This window comes from Alosa sapidissima, chromosome 4, assembly GCF_018492685.1.
Source record: "Alosa sapidissima isolate fAloSap1 chromosome 4, fAloSap1.pri, whole genome shotgun sequence".
NCBI classification, from domain to species: domain Eukaryota; kingdom Metazoa; phylum Chordata; class Actinopteri; order Clupeiformes; family Clupeidae; genus Alosa; species Alosa sapidissima.
The window spans coordinates 841,480-858,360 of NC_055960.1; the positions used below are offsets into that span (position 1 = coordinate 841,480).

The window sequence follows — 16,881 nt, forward strand, 5'->3', positions numbered from 1 at the left end:
TACAAGCAGTCAGATATTGAACAACAGATTTTATTGGCTGCTATGTGTGTATTATCACTCTCCTGTATCTTTGACATAAATATCATTAAATAAAATAAAATTGAATGGTACAGGGTATTGGACATGGCATTTTAATAAGTTTAATAATTTAAACACATTGTAAAACCTAAAGCCCAAATTTGGGGACATCCATGCATGTCGAAATCTGCTGCAAATTCAAAACTGGATTACTCTGGAACGGCTAACTGTACAGGGGACTGCTTTACACCTTTCTGTTCGGTGAGGTCAGCTGTTTATTCTAATATATGGTTTGTTGTGTGTTGAACGAAGGGTTCGTGAAGTATCCCACCGATATGAATGGGTAGGGAGATGGGCGCAGAACCTTCAGTAGAATTTATGATTAAATTGAATTATTAGGGCTCGAGCACCGAAGGGCGCAAGGCCCTATTGTTTTTGTAAGGATTATTATTAGGGCCCGAGCACCCGATGGGCGCAAGGCGCTATTGTTTTTGTAAGGATTCCTATTATTGTTATTCTACTTTTTTGCTTTCCTTTTTTGAGGTGGTTAACATGGGCGAAAACTCTTGAAATTTGGCACACACGTCAGGTGTCATGCAACGCAGATAGGTACAAGAGCTTGGCCCCGGGCGTGGCCCAGTGGGCGGTTGCACAAAGCACCTTAAGTTAAGTTTTTCCCTTAAAATCTGATTTAAGGGTCCCTTAAAATAAAAACGGTTGCACAAACACCCTTAAGTTTTCTCCTTAAGGGTTCCTTAACATTTTCCCTTAGTATTTAAGGGTTTGTCCTTATCTTGTAAGAAATCCCTTAAACTGTTGCACAAAAGACCTTAGTAGTCTAACTAAGGGGAAAATCCTAAGGGACATCTGACTCTACCTTAACCATATTATTAACTGAATTGATGCTGATAAATGAAGTTTATTAACTACTTTTGACCATTCAAAACAATATAAAAATATGCTTCCTCTGTCAAATAGATAGGCCTATCAGAAACATGCCGTATTATTATTGTTTGGTTTACGTAGGCTAACATTAACAATTCATGTGGATGTCTTGTTAGCCTATGAGCTTCGGTTCGGTTCGCTAGGCAAAACGTTGGTGCACTGATGACAGTCAGGATCATTTCTAACTTGCCAACTAGTATTGTTCAGTTCATGTATATAACATGTTTTACCTGGATAATTTCCGCTAATATTATTAAGGTAAGATGAATGATAAGATATAAGCACTGTGTTCGGTGGGTTAACTAACGGCATCGCAGCAAAGGCAGTTAGCTAGGCTACAGCTGTGGAAACTATAGAATTTTCATGCCGGAAAATCCCTTTCAGTGCAGTAAATCCCTTGACGTTTCTCCTTAACTAAGGAAACATTTTAAGGTATTCTGTGCAACACCCTTAAGTAAATCCCTTACCTGAGGAGAAATTAAGTCTTAAGGGTCATACTTAAGGGAAAAAACTTAAGGTGCTTTGTGCAACCGGCCACAGGTACTCAGTAGCGCCCCCTTAGGTGATTGAGGCAGTGGTTGGCACATACTTTTCAGCTAGACGCATCAAATTTGGTAGGTGTGTATATCTCCCCAAGATGAACAACTTTCGTATGTACAATGCATTAGCCACGCCCAACAGGAAGTGAGGTATTTGGGATTTTGTGCGGACTAAAATGTGATGATTCGTGATGCCAAAAGAAGTTCTTCCCATCGGTGAAAACGCATGAAATTTGGCACACACGTCAAGAGGTACCATGAATACACAGGGGAAAAGCCTTGGCGCTGGGCTTGGCCCAGGAACTCCATAGCACCCCCTTATGTCACTGTGACTTGTGGTTGGCATATAGTTTTAGATACACACACCAAATTTGGTGGGTGTGTGTAACTCCCAAAAACAATCAACTTTTGTATTAACATGCCATTAGCCACGCCCACAGGAAGTGAGGTAATTGGGATTTTGTGCATTGTGGACATGATCAATTTTAACATACTCCTCCTAGACGGTTGATCAGATTCATGTGAAAGTTGGCATACATGATGCCAATATGCTTCTGATTCTAAATTGTGAAGCTTTTTTTTATATCTTGTAATTTGACGAGATGGCGAAATTATTCATTTTAATACCCTTCCACATAAACAATAAATGTGTCATAAATCACCATGCATGGCTTGAAATGTTTTAAATTTCACAGGTCATTGAAGACCATGTTAACCCTTAGAACCCGATTGATGCAAAGTGCGTCAAAAAACACACCCTTTCTTCTCTGTTAGATTGCTCCGGAGCTTTTCATTGCAGCGAGATGAAACCTTTATTGCATGACAGAGCAGAAGTGGGGCTTTCCAACGAGACTACACACTTGTCTGTAGGATCAAGTATGAAAATAAAAAAAAAATATTATGAAATTAAATCAAATTGCATCATTATTACAGTCTATACATCTCTGCGTTCACCTGCGCACCCACTCTCATTTGAATTACTCGCGAACCCGTGATCGCATAGATATGGCAAGCATATTATGAAAGAGGAGACACAGGGCTATCCATTGGTACCATGTATATCGATCCTTCTGGCTTATAAAGACAGACGAAGTGACTGCAAAATAATAACGCACGTACACAAACCAACACACCCATTACTCTCGTTTGAATTACTCACGGACCCGTGATCGGATAGATATGCCACGTATGTCAGATGAAAGAGGAGACACATAGCTATCATTTGAGACGAAGTGACAGCAAAATAATAACTTCATATAGCTTGACTTACCCCACGTGTTTGTCTGTTTTTGTGGCAAAGCATGTTTATAATCCAACGCTATCGTGTGTTTCTCAACGGCAAAGCATGTTCATAATCCGGTTTTGAGATCCTAGCAAATTGCTGCATGGCATCCAATTCAAGGCTCACATTGCATCCCAATTAGTTCAACAAAGAAACAACTTTTTTCCCTTTCCTTTGTTCATGGGTTCATTGTTATAAGTGCATTCACCATAGGAACACACAAGCTAACACGCAAACTCGGGTCAAGTCAGGTCAGATCAGTTCGTGTCACTGATATGGAGCCCAGAAAGGTCATTTTTCATCACTAAATAAAAAATGGCATTTATTTCCGTAAATCACACACCACATATTTCTGTAAATTGCTCAGCCCCAGAGTATCCCTCCAACATGGCAATTATATTGCCAGATTCAGGACAGTCTGCCCTACACACACATGGAATGCATGTAGAGCCATGAGCTTGCTGTGGTGAGATACATGTCAACATTTTATATTAGGCTTTTTATATTTTAATTCTTTAAAAATCAAAATAAAATCAATGCTAGTACTAATACATAAAATGATGGCAAATCTGGATAGCCTAGACTCTGCTGAAAAAAACAACATATAATATGTGTGTGTGGCTCTTACAATGACCAATAAATCCTTATGAATAAAGGTAGTGAAAATGCCCTAAAAACAGCTTAGGGTTCTAAGGGTTAAAGGTGTGATTTGTAGGATTGTTACCGAATGTTCTGTAGGCCAAAATCAAAACACTGGTGAACGTTCTCAAGACTACCAGACGCGAGCCTCTTCTGGGTTGCCAGATGTAATGAAGACTTAGCTAATAACGTTAGTTGACCTGCAGCTGCTTTAACGTTTCTCCAACTATGACCCAGCTACACATTACGGAAACAGTGAAAACAAAAAATACCTCTCTAACCAACGTAACATATTTAGCTGAAGTTAGCGATGCAGATTAAGTTTAGCCTAGGCTACCTGTTGTGGAGAAATATGGCCAGCTCTGCGTCAGACTTGATATTCTTCGTTTGACGAAGACGTCACCATCTCAGGAAGCTCCTCCGATGTCCACTTAGGCCTAATTTGTTTCTTGTTTTAATTTTGGAAATTGTCCTGCCTCTCGTAGGCGTTCATGACTACAACTGACAGCTGTTGACAGTTGGCCTTTGCTAATTTGGCAACCCAAATAGGAGGACGCGCTAGCCCATTATTAATACGCTATTCTAGAATTAATCGTTCAAAACATAAACGAAAATTCCAAGAGATTCCGCCCTGTAACTCATTTTTTTCATGGGTTTTACGGGGTTTTACGGGTTAGAGTAATGTTGTCAAATAAGCCATTACTTCAATTAGTGGTGTTTCCTTACTCTCTGACAACATATGGTGATCATTTTTGGAATGGTTACAGTTTATTTTCCATTATTTCCTACATACTGGACCTTTAATGATAATATTCACATGCCCATAATGCATGTTTGGCATAGCGCCACCAACTTGCAACAGAAAGAATGACAATTATACTGATGCCACATGATGAATTTGAACACACTCCTCCTAGACGGTTTGTCAGATTCATTTGAAATTTGGCAAACATTATGCCAAGATGTCGCTGATGTTAAATTGTGAATGGATTTTTGAATGTTGTAATATATTTGATATGATTTTAATATCTCACCACATAAACAGGAAATGTGCCATAAATCACAGTGCATTGAATGAATAGTCTGAAACTTCTCAGGTTAATAGATATCATGATTATGATGATATCCAGACACCCAATGGGCCTGCCTGGCATAGCGCCACCACCTGGCCAAGCAAGAAATGTGCCAGAAATGGAAAATGCCTTAAGTGATTGATCTGAAACTTTATAAAATATTGGATATCATTATTGTGATGATATTCACATGCATAATTCACAGGCCTAACATAGCGCCACCATTTGGCCAACCAAAAAGTGTATCAGAAATGTTCTTTGCTTAAAATGAATGGTCTGAAATTTCTCAGGTTAATATATATTATGATTATGACGACACCCAATGGGCCTGCCTTTCATTGCGCCCCCACCTGGCCAAGCAAGTAAATATACCAGAAAATAAAATACATAAACAAATAAGCACACGCATGAAATATGTACATTTCACAAACGCACCTCGTCGGTGCTTTGTTGGATTCCGAAATGTCAGATGCTGAATCGTGCATGCTCCGCATTGCAATGCATCGCCGAATCGATTATTGTTGACACCACTAATAATTAGTACTTTGTTGCACCTCTTCTGACTTTTATGACTGCTTGTATTATCTGAAGCATAGACTTCACTAATGTAGAACAGCATTCTTCATCAGGTTTCAACTTTGTCAAACAGCGGTTGACAGATCAGCTTTACAGGATGGTGCTTTTTCTTCAGTTTTACCATGAATTTTCAATAGGATTAAGATCCAGACTGTTTGCAAAGAGATAATGCTGGAACTTTTGTTTAGTGCTGTTCCAATGAAAAATGTAAAGATGCCTGAAGAAAACAAGAAAGCTTCCACAGTCACTGATTATATGGGGTTACTTTGGTCCTAGAGTTGAGAAGGGTTTAGTAAGGGTCGATGCAAGAATGGACATTAAGAATTGAATATGATAACAGTATTAGGAGGACATTAAAAACAAAGGGTATAGCCTATAGCTGTTGTACAAAAATGTACACATTTATTAAATTCTATGCAATATTTTCACCTTAATATAACCTTTACGAAGCCAGTTTGATGGTAAACAAATTGTAATAGGGGAATCGTTCACTTAGCATAGCCATACAGCATAGACATAGTGAGTCGCTAACGAGAGAACCAGCCATGCAACTTCAAGAACAGTGGCCTGAAGATATCTCGCGACAATTGTAAAACATTACCTTGTCAGTAGATATAGCTCTTTGGAGATAGTTTTTGCCTGTTGTTAATCCTTCACCTCCACAACAATAGCATTTTCATTGTGTACATGGGGAACAAGCCACAAGAAGTAGGCTATTTACAACGGCAGAGTAAATTATAAATATATTGCAACTCTAGGGGGAGCTCTACAGTCGCCAAAAATACCTGAACCTGCATAGTATACCTTTAAGTTTGTGGTATATTTTAATGTTAAGGTGGCCATAATGATAGTCATTAGATTTATGTGCAGGCCTGTTACTAGGTACTACAAACCTGTCAAACCCAGTTGTGACAAGTCTTACTTGCTAATGTTCCCAATATAAGAACAGCTGTAAAAAAATTGGGCTGTAAAAAAAGGCCATTCCATTTCAGTAGTCCATATATTTGTGAGCAACAAACAAGGAGGCGAGCCATGACCAAACAAGTGAAGGAGACCAGAGTGAAGGAGAAGTCTGTGAGAAACACATCAATACAAACAGAGGAAAGAAGAGGTAAGGCTTTACTATTGATGGACTGGTTGGTTGGTAAGGTGGGTTACACTTGCTGATAGTGGTATTGGGGTGGGGTTGGTATTTTTTACAAGTCTCTGTTCACATATATGCTGTTAAGGGATGCATCACTCCACCTCCTTGAGATTCCCTCTCCTTCAAACTTCATATTTAGTACAAATTTAAAGTGGAAATGAAGCAGTGAGAACTGTGACCATTTTTGGATGCTTTTTCATTTTTGAAGATACATGGATTTTCATTAAACCAGATATTCAAGTAGTTTCACTGTAAAATGACATGTCAATAATGACTTTCGCCACTAGGGAGAGGCCATGTTTTAAAAATGCAGACGCTACGTCATCAGAATGGTTAGCGTTTGTTCGTGGATGTTTTATCCATTAGCGGACGTTCACTTTATTTCAATATGCCTACGCAAATTATGTTGATGTTTGTTTTTGTTTTTTGTACAAGAACAAGGGCTGCTGTAATGTAGCCTGTAGGCCTATCAGAGACAGTACTTAATTAGATTTAACTTCAGTTGCAATAATGTGTTTGGATGTTCTCGCACAACTTGTGGATTACCGCGACCTGAAAATGCAGTTGCATCGTTGATGAATTGGTGAATAAACTCGGGGGAGCGAACTTCTCATTTGTGAGTAAGATGTTTCTTTTTGTGATTGAATAGTAGGCCTATCGATGATTGCATTTGTTTCGCTCAAGTAGTAGTGGAAACTATTTGCACAGACTTGAACTAGAACCTGGTAAGAACCTGTTGTGGGTACGCTAGCCTACGTCTGACTTGTGTAGGCTACTCTGTAGTAGCCTAGGTCTGTGATTGTGACAGGCATGGTTTTGTGGGTAGACGTAGTTTATGGACTGTAGGCTAGGCGTCTGAGTTTTTATTTGTTTATGTAAGCTGACATAAAATAACAAGCTGTTCACTTTAAGTAAATAAATGCACGGATGTGCCGCTTGTAGCAACCATAGATTTTAGGGTTCATGCTATGCTAGTTACAGTATGTGCTTGTTATTATATGTATGCTATGCTAGTACTGTATCGCAGCTTCTACCATGATAATACATTGCAGAACAACTGAGTATGGGTGTAAAAATGAGTGTAGTCTCAGGTGATCAGTGTAGTCCCCTAGCCTACCCCCTCCGCACAACCTATCAAGAGTGTGTTAGTTGGTTAACTGCTGTTTTTTGGGCGTTCCAGTGTTTCGGCTCGGATGTCCCTCAGCGACCGCATTGCGACCTCCAACGTCTCGCTTTAATGATAGCATATGGCACGTAGGATTGGACGTGATATATCTGTTATTTTGGATGAGATGTCCCAGGTCCATTTCCTAGCAGCAGACACTCTCCATGTGTGCCATGTCAGTGAACATAGGGACACAACCCCCACATAAGCACCACCGATGGTTTTCTGTGCGCTCAGATACACCTCTCTCTCGATCATCTATTTCTCCTCCATAGTCAGGCTCTGTGGGGGGCACTAAAACTCCCACTGCTCTTACTGGCTCAAAAGCATAGGCAATTGGATGCCTGTCCTCATTGGTGGGTCTATCCCATTCGTCCATATCCATTTTGTTGAGGCAGTATCTAACTGTGAGGCTATGACAGCAGCTGTGTAAACAGCATAGAATGTTGTACCAACCATTCTTGTGACGTCATCATTTTCTGAAAACAAAGATGGCGGCGCACAACTGAAATTAATGCAACTTGTTTGTGCTTTATTCTGAATAACGGGTCATATTTCTGACTTTATTTGTATTTATGGTATATTTAAATATTTAACTAGTGCTATAGACATCTGTTTTATTTGACTGCTTCATTTCCACTTTAAACCGACGACTTGTTTATTAGGAAATTTATTCTGACATCTGGAATAAAACTTGAAGAAACCAGGAGCTGTAGGAGGCACAAGCTTGACGGGGAGAGTAGGGCACAAAAAAGAGGATCTAGTGATTTAAGGGGGGGGGTATCTATACTTACAGAAAGAGAAGTGGGACGTGGGGATGCTGAGGCCCACGCTTGAGAACAACTGAGCGAGCCTGCTGGTGGTCCATGGGCAGGCTGAGGGGCCTGGGGGGGGGGGGACAGTTGGCAGGTTACTCTACACCAGCCAAAAGAAAGACAGATGCTATTTCATCTTGTGCATTGGGTGTGTGGGTTTGTAGAAAATGAATGTGCATAGATACAAGAAGACCAGCAATTTCAGTGATTTCTATCAATGTACATATGTAATGTATCTGACTATGCAGGACTAAACTTGAGACAACTGAAAGTGACATAACCCCAAGCTCTCACCGAATATCATAGTACCATATCATCATTTAGATGGCCTGGGTTATGAGCATAATTCCTGAAATACAGTGGCGGATTATTAGGGGCTGCTAAGCCTTCTCTGATGGCCTCACATTTTTCAAAATGAAGAAATAATAATGCATTCATATTTTAGCTAACTGTTAATAATCAGCTGTGTCTGCACACTTATTTTTCTCATTACATTCAAATACCCAACTCAAGCACGTGGGTATAGCCCTGGCCGTGGTGCGGCTGGCTGGGGCACCTGCACCGTACGCCGGCGACCCGGGTTGATTCCCAACCCCTGGTCCTTTCTGGACCTCGCCCCGGCTCTTTCTCCCACTCGCTTCCTGTCACTCTCCACTATCCTGTCACATTGAAGGCAAAGCCCCCCCCCACCCCCCCCCCCCCCCCAAAAAAAAATATATATATAAAAAAAAGAACGTGGGTATAGACAGTAGGAAAGAACACATCTTATACAATTATGTCTTGTCTTGTGAATCTTGAGACTGTGCTCACCCTCAAATTCCTGCTGTGACTAATCTCATTTCAAACTGGTTTTTCATATTTGCTGCCGCAGTGCAGAAAATAGAAACCAGTAGCAAAGGCAGGTTTAAGTCAAAGTCTTTACTTGAAAAGGAATTAAACTTTACAATTTACAAATACAAAAGCACAGAGGATACACAGAGAAGCAAACTCCACGAGAAGACAAACACAAAAGGAACACTCAGTGCCATCCACTAGTGGCAGCCAGGGGAGGGTGTCTACATACCTGGACCCATTACAGTTTTTATACCGCCCAGAGGTGGGTGTTGAGAATGCCATAATCTACCTGCTCCATAGAATGCACTCTCACCTGGACAGTACTGGCAGTACTGTGAGGATCATGTTCTTTGACTTTGATTTGAAGTGCTTCACCATACAGTCTATGGTGCTACATGTGAAGCTGCAAAGGATGCAGGTAAACACCTCCACAACTTCATGGATTATTGATTACCTGACTGACAGACCACATGTTGTGCGACTGAAAAGGTGTGTGTCTGAGCAGGTCTCCTGTGCTGTCGACTTTTCTCTTCACACTGTACACTTCAGACTTCCACTACAACTCATGTCACCAGCAGAGGTTTTCAGATGATTCTGCAGTTGTGGAGTGTGTCAGTGATGGTGAGGAGACGGAGTACAGGACCGCTTTGTGACATGGTACAGGAGTAATGTCTTTTCAATTGTCAAATTAATTGAATGTGGATCAGACAAGGTAAATGGTGGTGGACTTAAGGAGGGCAAACCTGAGCTAAATACCATCTCAATCCTGGGTGAAGAGGTAGAGGTTGTAGAGAACTACATATACTTGAGTGTTCACAGTGACAATAAACTGGATTGGAAGTACAACACTGAGGCTGTATACAAGAAGGGGCAGATCAGAATCTATTTCTTGAGAAAGCTCAGGTTATTTAAAGCAGCACTACAGAAGATTTGCTCTCGGGGTACCCCTACAGTTGAAAAGCACAATAATAAACAAACTAATATGTGTCTTTTGCAACAAAGTAAACATAACTCTGATAAAATATAGAGGGAATGCACTGACAGCAGTCTGTAGAAAGAGATCTGATCCGAATTCATGTAGCATAGCAGCACTTTTCCATTTCGATTCCGGGGGCAGTTTCCCTACCCGCACATTCAACTCCCAGTTCCTACAGTATGGCTGATTTACAAGCGATAAGACCTGCTCAGAGAGCGGCAGAAGTGTTGTTCACCCTATTAAGAGTTTATATGCCATCAAAAATATACTAGAAATGTTATTTTAAGGTCAAAAAATCTTTAAGCTCTATTTTTCATGGGCCAATGCATGCGTCAGCTAATTTGATCACCGGTATGTATATGTCCTGATATAACTCTCAACTGAGAAAAACAATTCAGCATGGCTGGCCGTCTTGAAAAACAATGTATAACAATGTATGTGTGCTGCTTGAAAGTTTGTGAACTCTCGGACATGGTCAGTTCAGTGTCTATTTACACCCCTGGTACGAATAGCCTTGGCCACACAGCTGAGCTATTCACACCCTGTGACATAACAACAAAAAGACGTTGCTCACGTGCACAAAAAACATGGCGGACATTTGTTTTTTCGTCAGCAGAAAGTGAAGAATTCTGAAAGGTTTCGACACTAATATCTGTTCAGATTAAGTTTTAGATTGAAACTTTGTGTTTTATTTTCATAATCTTGGTTCAGTGAACACATACAACCGTCAGTTTGTTAGTTAACAGAAATTTCGTGAATATGACGTTCAGGCCTATAAACTATAAGTTTACCTGCAAACGCCATCTGCTTGTGGAAGAAGATAGTGCAGTGGTCACAGACATTGGTTAACACGTGGGAGACCGGGGTTCGATTCCTGTCTGATGTGTTTTGGCAGAGTGAGTGTGCATGTGTACCAACGTCTCTGGAGAGAAGGCGCGCAATTTGAACAAGAAACAAGTAAAAAGTGCAGTTGAAGGGGTTTAGTAGATTAAGTGGCAAGGGCTGCATAAGAAAGGTGGGGGAGAATTGGGATTGGGTGGGGGGCACCAACAAGGAGCACCCAAGAGCAACAGGGGCAAGGAAAAACTCCCTTACCAAGGAAGAAACCTTGGGCAGATCCACGGCTCAAGGGGCTAACCCAACTGCCAGGGGTCTTGGTGTGTGTGTTGGGGGGATGACAGGGGAGATGGGATAGTGTGCTGTGTATGTGGGGAGAGGGCCGTGTGCAATATGTGTGTTGGAGAAGCTTCCTCATGAGACAATGTGCTGTGTATTGGGGGGGGGGGGGGACTTACTATTGCAGAGTACTGTATGTATGATATATGTGAGTGATGACAGTGAAGATGTGTGTGTGGGCGGAAGGGGAGTGGAGCAGTGACTGTGTGTGTGTAGTGTGTGTGTGGGTAGGTGGGGGCAGTGTGCTGTAAGTATGTAGAGGATGTGTGTTGGAGAAGATCCTGAAGACAATGTGCTGTGGCTGTAGGGAGGGGGGGGACAGTGTGCAGCAAGTATGTAGAGGAGGCTTACTGTAGCAAGCAGTGTGCTGTATGTATGTGAGGTGATGACAGTGATGATGTAAGTGTGTGTGTGTTGGGGATGGGGGTGGGGGGTGGGGGCAGAAAGGCTAGGCAATCAAGGACATGGGTAGATAGATGGAGGAGAAATCAAAAATAAAAAAGTTCTATGGAGATGTGCAAAAGTTGGAGAAAGTCAGATATGTGTGTGTGTGTGTGTATGTGTGTGTGTGTTTTGACGTGTGATGAAATAAGAAAATAAATAAAAGGTCTGTAGCATAGGGAGAGGGATGTAAAAGTGCTAAAAGTCATGTAGGTGTGTGTGTGTGGGGGGGGGGGGGGGGTCATGAGTGCTGAGGAGTGAATGAGTGCAGAGTCAGTATAGTGTGAGTTCAGAGTTGGGAAATGTTTGAGAGTGCTGAGGAGTGAATGTGTGCAAAGTCAGTATAGTGTGAGTTCAGAGTTCGGATAAAAACTTCTCCTGAGTCTCTCAGTTCTGGCTTTGTGACTACATAGGCGTCTTCTTGATTTCAGCGGTAGGAATAATCCATTGTTAGGATGAGAAGAGTCCTTCAGAATCTTTTGGGCTCTTAGGAGTACTCTTCTGGAATAGATATCTTGTAGAGCAGGGAGTTGAGTTCTTATAGTACGTTCAGCTGAGCGCACTACTCTCTGCAGAGTACTACAATCTCTAACTGTGGAGTTCCCATACCAGGTGATGATGCTACCAGTTAGAACACTCTCAACCGCTGAAGTGTAGAAGGCCTTCATGATGGATGTAGAAACTTTGAATTTCCTTAGCTGACGAAGGAAGTAGAGTCGTTGTCTGGACTTCTTCAGAACATATTGAGTGTTAACAGTCCATGTTAAGTCTTCAGTAATGTGGACACCAAGGTATTTAAAACTTGTGACTCTCTCTACAGGTTGCCCGCTGATCATTAGTGGGGTGTAACTGTAGCTCTGCTGCTGCCTTCTGTAATCCACTACCATTTCCTTGGTTTTAGTGATATTCAGTGTCAAGCTGTTAGATTGACACCACTGTGCCACCTCATCAACCTGATCCAAGTAGAGCTGTTCATTGTTGTTACTAATCAGGCCCAAGATCACTGTGTCATCTGCAAACTTGATGATGGAGGTACTGTTGGCTTTGCAGTCATGTGTGTAGATGTTGTACAGCAGTGGACTCAAAACACTCAAAATAGCATACAGTACTATATACACCAGGGTACGAATATCATCCACTTCTAACTATACATTGATGCAAACAGCATGAGACCTTATTCAGAGTGTCTATTACACAGCTGAGCAATTCACACCCTGTTACGTAACAACAAAAAAACATGTTGCTTGTTTTTTTTAAAAATTATTATTACATTGTGTGATCAATATGCCAGAATAAATGCACAGGGGTGCAAATAGCATACACTGATATTTGTACCAGACGGGGTATTAATAGAACACATTGCTGTGTGCACCGGGGTACGAATAGCATCCAATGATATTTGTACCAGACGGGGTTCTAATAGGACACATTGCTGTGTTCACCGGGGTACGAATAGAATTCACTTCTAATTGCACCAGGGTACGAATAGCATACACTGCTAATTGTACCAGGGGTGCAAATAGCCTTACCCTTTTTTTTACAAAAAAAAATAAATAAAAATAACCTTATTTAATGCACATCCAAACTCCAATTAGTAAAGCTGACCTTCCAAATAATACTAAATAATAATAAACAGAAACAAAGGAAAGTTATATAGCTTCATTAGCGTCATTATTAAAAATTGCGCCCAGTGCCAATTAACAACATAAGGTGTGGTCTGATCATGATCCAAAAATCGCTATCTTACACCCTCTAAAATCATTACGCCACTGGGCGCAAGGTCTCATAAAAGTGGAGCGCATGGCGATATGAATAAGACTTATGTCGCACTTTGTGCCGGGTGCACGATAGGGCCCTAAATGTAAATGTACTGTCACCAACCTCTAAAATTCAGAAATTCACTAGTTGTCATCTCATTGCTGCATGACAAGGAATGTATGAATATCTATGCATAATTGTGCAACACTCAATAATATTATTGTAATCTATGTTGTTCATGGCATTTATTACTTAAGTGCTTGGTGTAAGGGCCACAAGCTGAAAAAAACACAAAATTAATTTCCTATGTGATGATAAACATCAGTAGTAAGGGATGTTGATACACACACATGAAATTGACCATGAGCAAAATAAGGATCATGCTAAGAAATTCTCTAGGTTTTTTACCAACTATAAAGCAATGCATCAGATATTCTATAACATTTTGACACAAGGTTTGGGTCTCACCTGAGTGAAAATTAGAGTCTCTGAGCTGCGGCTGTCCAGGCTGAGCACAAAGCGAATAGACTGAAAAAGTTCTTGAATACTGGCACGGAACTGGTCCTCCTCCATTCCACAGGTTGCACGAGAGTATAGAATGCGTGACCGCACAATGAATTTGAAGAGGTATTCCAAAGCCTAGTGGAAATGAAAGGTTTCAATAGCATTCTTAGAGAAATCATTCCTAGAACATCAGAACAGTTCCCTATACAACTGAAGAATACTAATTCATTTGACTTTTAATTTACTGCACTCGTACTGCCACTGGACAGCTTTACATCTGCATCACAACAGTCATTGAAAATAACGCCTATTTTCTTCCAGAAAAGTACTGAAATAAAAAGTAACTAGTACCCAATTCCATATCAAACTTGGCATATTCCTGTAGAAAGCCCATAACCTAATTACATGTCCACAGCAGTGTTGGGGTCGCTACTCAAAAAAAGTAATGTATTACACATTACTCGCTACTGTAAAAAAATGTAATCCCTTACATTACTTCTTTACTCTCAATGGAAAGTAACATGTTACATTACTTTTGTGTTACTGCATTGAAATGTTTCTATGGACACTGTTATTGATATGCCCCCTTTTATTTATTATTTAATTTATGACGTATGAAACATTAGGTAGCATAATCTAGTCTACTACCGGTACACTCTACAACCCAGGTTACGCTGTAGGCCTACCAGATATTTCTTACAGATAGCTAATAATTGTTTTGTCTTACTGAAAGCTGCCTTCAAGTTCACAAACACGTCACCACAGTGCTGCTTTTAAAAATTCAAATTGCTTTATGGAAGCACTGCTGCCATGCTTGCGCACCCTCCCTCGCAATGTTGAATGGTGACACACACGCAACTTGCAAAAAAAATTAATTGAAGTGCGCTCACGAGTTGCATACTTTCTGTCTTTAAGATGCTCTTGTTCACATTGAAAACAGTGGTGGTCCTAGCTTGTATAACACCCTGACATTTTTTGGAGGCAATTCGTGATGTGAATTCAGACTAGGCATTAGTTAGTTGTGCACTGTTTCCCGCTCAGTATTAAGCTAACAAATACTCCGATGGGTTTTGTTTTTTGCAAATGTTATTGTCGCCTTCCCAGAAGATGTGCGCATATACATATGTTCCCAGTGTCCTATGTTCCCAGCTTTGTATGGGACCGGGGAACATAGGACCCTTTTTTAAAACCCTAACCATAACCCTAACCCTAACCCCGAGCGGGGAACATAGGACCCGGGGAACATACAGTAGGACCTGGGGAACATAGGGATGACCCCTTCCTATTTCCTAATAGGAGAATCTCAAATAGGAGAATAAAGTAATTCTTGCTCACACACTTTTAGTAACTGTAGTGTGATTACTGAATTTAGATTACTGAGTTACACTACTCGTTACTGACAAATGTAATGTGAGGTGACATTATGAAATCGTTGCTCTCTGGCTATTGTTGGGTTCTCGTTTTTCTTCTCCTCTAGCGTTTGGGTCACGGTACCAAATGTTGGATTCTCTGGTGTTGCGTTGTGTTTTAGTTCTAATGTCTGTATTGAAGATGGTCAATAAAGCTTGATGGCTGGATCAGGTTCGGTGATTAGATGATGATTTATTGTAGATGGTAAAACAATGAATAACAGAACACAGGCTAAGTCTCCAACATTAAAACTGTGCACAGTCTAACAGTTGTGGTTGTTATTAGAAGTGGGCTACTTGAGCTTTACGACAGAAGATGCTCCTCGAGTTGCTTCCTCGATCTGTCTCAGAGTCCAAACCTAAGACCAAGCCTGTTATACTAAAACATACAAATGTCAATCATGCCAATGTGGCAGGTGCCAACCAGTGTACAAAATCGGCTCTGACCAGATGGAAATACTAGCCCGAACAGAACAACATGCTATCTCCCTCGGCCCATGTTATCACTGATGTTCCTAAGATGTTCCTGAGCTCAGGGCTTAGGCACAGGCCTAAGACAACGTCATGCTATCTCCCTCGGCCCATGTTATCACTGATGTTCCTAAGATGTTCCTGAGCGTAGGGCTTAGGCACAGACCTAAGACAACGTCATGTACAATGTAAAAATAAATATAGCCATTTAAACGTGTTTTACCTGCTAGACAGCAGCTTAGCCACATATCGGAACTCCCCCTATACCGTCGGTCCCGTATTTCCGCCGTCTTGCGTGTATGTGTCACTTAATATCCATCGGACTCCTAAAGAAACGCAACCACCCACCCATAGGTGTATCTAAATTAGCTATGTACCAAAAATGACATTTTACCTTGCCTCGAAGAGCTGTAAACAGTGTTGTAAGGCTGGTACACAACCGCTTGGAGCTCCAGTGGAATTTTTATTTCATGACGAGAATTCCCGGTCTAACCGTTCATGTGCCGTTAAAACGGCGTAAATAGGCAACCCATCAGGCCAGGGCCCAGTTTCCCGATAACGACGGAGACACGCTCTTACGAGGGTTTTCTACGATTCATCTTACGATCGTTCGTTTGGTTTTTCCGACTGTTTCCCGAACATGCTCGTAGCGTGAACGCGCGTGCACTGCTCTTAAGACGCTCTTAAGGGGAGCTGTCCACGTTAATAGTTCTGAAATATCCTCTGATTTGACGGTGATGTCAGGTGACTGCACGTCACAGCTATAGGTCTACCATTTAAACTTCGGATCTACACATTAATTCACATCAATACGAAAATAGAAACACTTTTTTGCATATAAGCATCCCAAGTAGGTTATATACCACACAGAGACATAAATAATTGTAATTATTTTAAGATTAGATTGTTGCACCATGCAATATTTTTTCGCGGTGTCACTTAAGAACACGTTTGAAGATAAGAAAGAAGTCGAGTAAGAAAGAGAGGAAATGTGTAGGCTTAGATTTTGATGCAGTAGGCTACAGACTACACCACATTTTGCTTTCTCTGCTTTTTACCTCATAGGCCTAATAAAATATTCACTTAGCAAAGATAATGTCAAACTATTCTGGCAAC

The 16,881-nt window shown here is 41.0% G+C and overlaps 1 protein-coding gene across 1 annotated transcript in view; it reads right to left on the reverse strand.

Annotated features, from left to right (window-relative positions):
- dock3 (dedicator of cytokinesis 3) overlaps nt 1–16,881 on the reverse strand; it is a 576,384-nt gene that overhangs the window by 305,386 nt on the left and 254,117 nt on the right. Inside the window, exons 24-25 of the mRNA XM_042088883.1 lie at nt 13,850–14,020; nt 8,176–8,265 (exon numbers count right to left, since the gene is read on the reverse strand). Coding sequence (XP_041944817.1) covers nt 8,176–8,265; nt 13,850–14,020 — 261 coding nt within the window. The remainder of the gene's footprint in view (nt 1–8,175; nt 8,266–13,849; nt 14,021–16,881) is intronic.